Source organism: Mirounga leonina, unplaced genomic scaffold (genome assembly GCF_011800145.1).
Source record: "Mirounga leonina isolate KUSES-001 unplaced genomic scaffold, KU_Mleo_1.0 Mir_174, whole genome shotgun sequence".
NCBI classification, from domain to species: Eukaryota; Metazoa; Chordata; class Mammalia; order Carnivora; family Phocidae; genus Mirounga; species Mirounga leonina.
The window spans coordinates 73427038-73433681 of NW_023270451.1; the positions used below are offsets into that span (position 1 = coordinate 73427038).

At 48.4% G+C, this 6644-nt stretch overlaps 1 protein-coding gene across 2 annotated transcripts in view; it reads right to left on the reverse strand.

Moving 5' to 3' along the window:
• FAM180A (family with sequence similarity 180 member A) overlaps positions 1-4955 on the reverse strand; it is a 13401-nt gene extending 8446 nt beyond the window's left edge. Inside the window, exon 1 of one of the 2 annotated variants that reach the window (XM_035021175.1) lies at positions 4648-4955. In XM_035021175.1, coding sequence (XP_034877066.1) covers positions 4648-4675 — 28 coding nt within the window. In that variant the 5' untranslated portion in view covers positions 4676-4955. Of the gene's footprint in view, positions 1-4636 lie in introns of both variants that reach the window. The other variant, XM_035021174.1, reaches the window with a different exon arrangement.
• Between the last annotated feature and the right edge of the window lie 1689 nt (positions 4956-6644).

Below are 6644 nucleotides of genomic sequence, written 5' to 3' on the forward strand. Positions count from 1 at the left end.
AAAGATTTATTCATTTATTTGAGAGGGAGAGAGAGAGTGAGAGAGAGAGAGAGAATATGTGCGAGCAGGGGAAGAGGTAGAGGGAAAGGGAGAGAGAATCTCAAGCAGACTCCTGCCACCCCAGCCACAGGCCTCTTCACTGCTATGTGAGCACACCAGGCATGCTTCTGCCACAGGGCCTTTGCACTTCTCTTTCCTTTGCCTGGAATAATTCCTCCAGCGATTGCATGGCTTACTCCCATGTTTCTTTCAGGCCTTTCATCACCTCCTCAGGGACACCCTCCCTGATTTCTCTATTTAAAAGTATAATCCTTTATACTCTGTCCCTAATTTATTGTTAGCAAACAAATCAGATGTCTTATTTATATTTGTGTTTGTGTCTGTTTCCCTCACTAGGATGTCAGCTCCCTGAGGGCGTGGGATCTTGTCTGTTTTGTTCGGTGCTGTATTCCCAGTGCATAGCATCCTGCCCACAACTATCGAAGGAGTAGATGATCCCATAGAAACACATTAACTACCCTTGTCACTAAACCCCATTCTTTTCAAACAGAGTGCTTTACTAAATCCTTCTCTCCCCTCCCACCCCCCTTTTATTAATATGCTTCACACCCAGTGTGGAGCCCAAGGTGGGGCTTGAACTCACGACCCTGAGATCAAGACCTAGACCGAAATCAAGAGTCAGATGCTTAACTGAGTGAACCACCCAGGTGCCCCTAAATTCTTCTTTCTAACAGGAGGATTCTAGAACTTACTCTTAGTTCCAGGTGCTGGCTAATTATCAAAATGTAGATGTGATCTCCTGTCTCTACCACCCCTCCCTTTATCTCCGAGGAGCCTGTATTCTTGCCCGAGAGAAGCCCCTTTTAATGTTCTCAGTCAAGGCGGGCGCCTGTCTCCCCAACACCTTAGCTTGTCCAAGCTTTCTTGCCCAGACATACAGACAGAAATCTCCTTAAATGGAAGAGCCTGTCTGTGCTCTGAAGCCTGACCTTCTCGTTGACCTTTTGTAATCTGGGATAAAAATCTTCTACCCCGCCATCTTCCAAACATGTTTGGTAGAACAGAATGGTAGTAAGGCTAAGCTTGGTTCCCGCATAACTGTACACAGCATTTGTACCGAAGAGCTTGTTGGAAAGGATTCGAACTGCACACTGCATCAAGCCAAAATACACGATATTTTTAACGAAGCAGTTGAAGCAACTCAATGGAAATGGTTTGGGTGTGGAAAGGAAAAACTCTCATTTATGAAAGATCTTTTGTGAGATCTTACGGATGTCATTTACTTTTCTGCTCCTGGGCCCGCCCTTCAGAAACGCAGTGACATTCTGAGGGAGCCAGGATCTTGGCCCCGTGTGTTGGGGTCCTCTGGGAGCACCAGAGGGCCAGAGGGCTACGGGGAGCAGGGAGCACCTGGGGGGTGGGGAGGGGATGAGGGAGGGCAGCCGGACTCTGATGCCACAGACGTGGGGTGGGTGACAACCTCCAGCTCTAGCCTTCTGGCTGAGTGATCTGGGCTCCTCGACTGCTCGCCCATGCTCTAGTGTCCTTATCTGTGTGTGGTCAGAAGAGCACCTGCCCCGCCGAGTCACTGGGGCTACGGGGCTGTGCTCAGTTACGCGAGTCCTGTTAGGACATACTGAACACTGACCATGGGCCCTTCCCTTCATGCCTGAAAACACACACAGCACTAAAAGGGAATCCTGAAAATGACGTAAATTCCACCAGATAACTGAAGGGCCATCCTTCCCTATTAACCTGCTTTTAAAAAGAACAATTGACATGTATTTAATAAAAACAGTTATAGTATGTAATGCATACATTTCTTTTTTTTTTTTTCTTTTTCTTTTTTAAAAAGACCGGTTAGTTCTCCTTAGCCCCCCAAGTGGTGTTCTGGCAGGACCTGGGGGCTTGGGCCAGGTGTGTCCGGCTGACCACAGGTGAGTCACCAGCTAACCACAGGTGAGTCATCAGGTCTCCAAGAAGTTGGTGGGGCTGGGTCAGGCTGGCGTGGAAAACTGCCTCCCAAGGCCGAATCCTAGAGAGCGGTTCTAGGGAGAGGCCCGGAGAATGGTAGGAAAAAGGCCATCTTGACAGCAGGGTGTGTTCCTTTTGGGTTGATTTCTACATTTCCACTTGGGGGCAGGGGGTGGGGGAGGATGGGGACCGGGGTGCTGGTGCTGGGGGTTGGGGCTCGGGGAGGGGGGAGAGAGGCGGGGTGGAGGGGGTTGGAGGGGCGTGGAGGGGGGGTTTGCAGGTAGAGGTGGAAGACCCTGCAGGGAGAGGTGGCTCTCTGGCTGTTTCGACAGGGAATTCTTCTAAATTAGGCCTGGCACTGGGGTGGGCGGGGGATGGGGTAAGGATGAAGGCGAAGGGAACAGTTAAGTACATTCGGAAAAATTGTTTTTTATTTGGGTGTGACTCCCATTCCATCTTTAAAAAATGGCAATTGGGTATTCCTCTTATAATTAGAAAAAAATGTTAAAAATGAAAAAAAAAATCAACTACGTGGAAGACTTTTTGATGATAGTTAGAGGGACTCTATCTCTTGTTGACTCTGCCGGGAACCACTAATCTAGCACTTAACAAAGCTGCCTCATCATGGCCTCTGTTCCAGCTGTGCTGGCTTCCTGTCTCTAGATAGATTTGTTATTATTATTTAGGGGCTGACCTTCTCCAGGGAGGGGTGGGCAGAGCACTAGCTCCCCGGATGTTGCTATAGAACCTTCTGTGGAATGAGAACCTCAAACTTTCTTCAATGAAATTTTTTTCATTGGTTTAGGTGGTAGGTAATAATTCACAGTGATAAGCTTCTTCACCGTTTACAAAACATTTTATTTACATTTTGAATATGACCCTCACCACACGCGGTGGAGATAAGCTCTGTTATTGTTAATATGTGACTCGTTAGTGAGCCGAAGCTCAGAGAGGTTAAGAGATTTGCCAGACATCACACAGCCAATGAAAGGCAGAGCTTGAATCTTTGCATTTCTTACAGGATTGCCCACGACGTGGCTGTGGTGTTTACAGCCTTGTTACAAATCCTATGATCTCACTTGGCTTTCTAACAGCCTGTGCATTGCGAGGGTGGGTATTATCATCTTTTTCTTTTTCTTTTTTTTTTTTAAAAGATTTTATTTATTTATTCATGAGAGACAGAGAGAGAGAGAGAGAGAGAAGCAGAGGGAGAAGCAGGCTCCCAAGGAGCAGGGGGCCCGATGCGGGACTCGATCCCAGGACCCTGGGATCATGACCTGAGCCGAAGGCAGACGCTTAACCATCTGAGCCACCCAGGCGCCCTATCATCTTTTTCTAATAGGCAAATTAGGGAAGGCCCCCAGTAGCACACAGGGTAAGTGGCCGAATGTAACGCCAAGGTCTCTTTGCTCTCCTAAGTGTTGTCTCCGAAGTTTGTGCACATCACGAGCAGGGAGGGTGTGTGTGTGTGTGTGTGTGATGTTCCCAGAAAAAAAGGAAAATGCTCCATTAATTATTTGCCTCTGGGTAACAATCATTTCACAGCTCAGCTTAGAGAATTGGCAAATCACTGATCTCAAGCTTAAAACTGAGGGCATAAAACTCAAATACGTGAATAGCTTTTGCTCCCCACCCGTATCAGATTCATTTGCTCTGTGCACCTCTGGTTCACACTCAATGCCCCTTCTTTCCTCAACACTCTCCTTGAGAACCTGGAGGCTCAGCCCCACACCCACCCCTTCCGCCATGCCAGTCTGCGTCCTCTTTTGGAGCTCTAGAAACACCTATGAGCCTGACTTCTTATTCCAGTGCTTCTGGGGAGAGAGACCTCAGTTGATTTTAGGCAGCGGAGAGGGTTGAGTTGAGCTCTGCACGGAGTGGTCCACACTGCTGCTCCCTCGGTCCCCAGCAGTGATCAACTCTAATTGGCTGGACATGCTACCAGTGTCTGCCAACTGGAGCCAGTCCTGGGCATAGAGAAAAGATGCCATGGGGTCCCGGGGAAAGGAAGTCGGCCATGAGGGAACAGCCTTGCCAGGCTCCATCCTTTCCGAGGTGGACCTCGGGGCAGGTGGGAGTAGCTGTCTGACACACACCTGAGTGAATGCTAAAGGATCACTCTTCTTGTCCTGCCACTTGGCCAGCTCTCCCCAGCTGGAAAGATGTGTCCACCCCTGCTTGGAAGCAGCATGGAGATCTCCACGTGGACAGCCAATGCCCAGGACCCCTTGTAGCAGGCCTTTTGCACCCCAGCACCCACAGTCTCACAATACTAGCAGCAGTCCTGGTACCTGCTCTTCACATGCCCTGCCGGGCTACAGCAGCTGGGGGGTGGGGGGTGCTCAAGGGAGTCTGCTCACATTCTTGGAAGCAGAGATGACTTAGCTCTGGCATGTCAGAAAGGCATGCCCTCTGCATTCTTCACCTCCACCGAGTTCCCTCAGTGGCTTTGGTATTTTTCAGTGTCCCATTCCTCCTCAGCTTCTAGCATCTTCTAACATGTCAAGAAGCTTCAAGCAATTGGCAGAGAGGAGATAAAAGGAGGGGGGTTGGTGCAGGGTTTTTAATTTCCTTCCACCACCTTATTCTTTCTCCCCCAAATTCCTAGTTGTATTTAAGGAAGAGCAATGAGCATCCAACAGACAAATAGAAAGCAACTCACCCCTGCCCCACCTGTGGGACACAGCAGCCTGGGCATCATAACACAACAGCAGAAGCAGCAGCGTCTTCCAGCACATCTTTTCCTCTAAAAAGGTGAAAAGTTGTCCTCAAACCCAGTGGGATCTTGGGAGCTACAGGTATGCCCGCACTGGTCCTCCCGGCACGAAGATGTAGTCCGTACCCCCGTTCCCTTTACAGACATGCACAGATGCCCTCTCCTGCCCCAGAAGGGTGAAGGCAGAGGCAACCTCCTAAGAGGGGGGGAGTGGGGGGGGACAGGAATTGGGACCTCTGCTAATTCGACTCTCTCCGGGATTAGGGGACTGGGCTTCCACAGAGAGACTCTGTTTTTGAGCACATCTGGAGTGACTCACGGGGCATGTGATCTCCTTGGCAGTGGGGTGGATAAATATAATTTCTGTACTTGAGTTCCATGTGTTGGATGGACCCACTGGAATTTTTCTTTAACAAACAGACTCGTGGAACTTGTTAGAGAGCTGGCTGCCGTCCCCGTCCACACACACACACACACACACACACAGAGCAGAGCCAGGGGCGAGGGCTGCTGGAAGAGCTGGGAGGCCTGGTTGGCAGAAACTGGGGCTGACGGCCCGGAGTTGCCTTTAGGACAGCAGAGTCATTGTAGTGTCTGGGCTGAGTATCACTTGCTGCCCTTTCCCGGAGCTGGACCTAGCCATCTTGGTGCCTAGGGCCAGCTCCGAGAGCCTTCCCCAGGTTGTGGATGGATGGGGAGTCAGCAGTTGTGAGGAGCAGAGGTAGAACAGCGCTGTGGTACATGGGTATTGTATATGCCACTAATGATCCGGGGACCCACAGTGACCCTCTCCTCCCATTCACATTCATGACACCCCAGTTGCTGGACTGTGTCTAGCTAGACCCGGGACCAAACCACTTTGATTCTCCCAAGCAAAACGGTAGTGTTCTTCCATGATCTTGTTTTGGGTAATTCATTAATTAACTTTTATCGAGATATAATTGACATATAGCATTGTGTAGGCTTAAGGTGTACAATGTGTTGATTCGATTTGCTGCACTTCTGTATTGCAATATGATGACCACTGGAGTGTTGGCTAGCACCTCTATCATGTCACGTGATTATCATTCCTTTTTTCTGGTGAGAACATTTGAGGTTCATGATCATTTTTAAAGACTGCCATAGACAGACACCATGGTTTTTGTCTCCTATCACCTCTTCACCTTCTCTGAAGGTGCTAGAGCTTCAAGGACATTTTAGGATGACTTAACCATGCGGGTTTCCAACCTGTGGAGGTGGTGCCCAGGGTGAATGGGTCCCTGAGGCTCTCTCTGCTTTGATCAGAACGCTTTTTCTTTTGAGCTGAAGGCAGACGCTTAACCGACTGAGCCACCCAGGCGCCCCCAGAACTCCTTTTTTAAATGTTACAAGAATTGGCTTGAAAAACAAACTTGAGTATAAAATTTGAAAACCACTGATCTTACTAATATTAACAATAGCTCTTGGTGCTTAATTTGTTTTAGGCACTGCGCTAGGTCCTCTCCTTGTCTCGACTGATTTAATGCTGGCACCAAAAGCTATGCGGTTAATAGTACAAGACTGCACTCCTGTCCTGTAGATGTATAACATGAGTCACAAACGTAATTTCAAATTTTCTGGGGGCCCCGTTAAAAAAAAGTGAAAAGAAACAGTATTGTAGCAATCGTAATAATACATTTCATTTAACCAAATATATTTGGAATATAATTTCTCTGTGTAATCAATATAAATATCAACAGGATTTTTTTGATTCTTTTTCAGACCAGGTCTTTGAAATCCAATGTGTACTTCCCACAGCACATCTCGGTTCAGACCAGCCACATTTTAAGTATTCAACAGTCACATGTGACCAGAGGCTACTGCTTGGGTGGAGCAAGGCTGGAAGGTAAGAGGGTGGGTTCTGTAGCCCAAGCAACATGGTAAGTTTAGTTAACATTTATCACCTCACATAAGATCTACTTTCTTAGCAACTGTC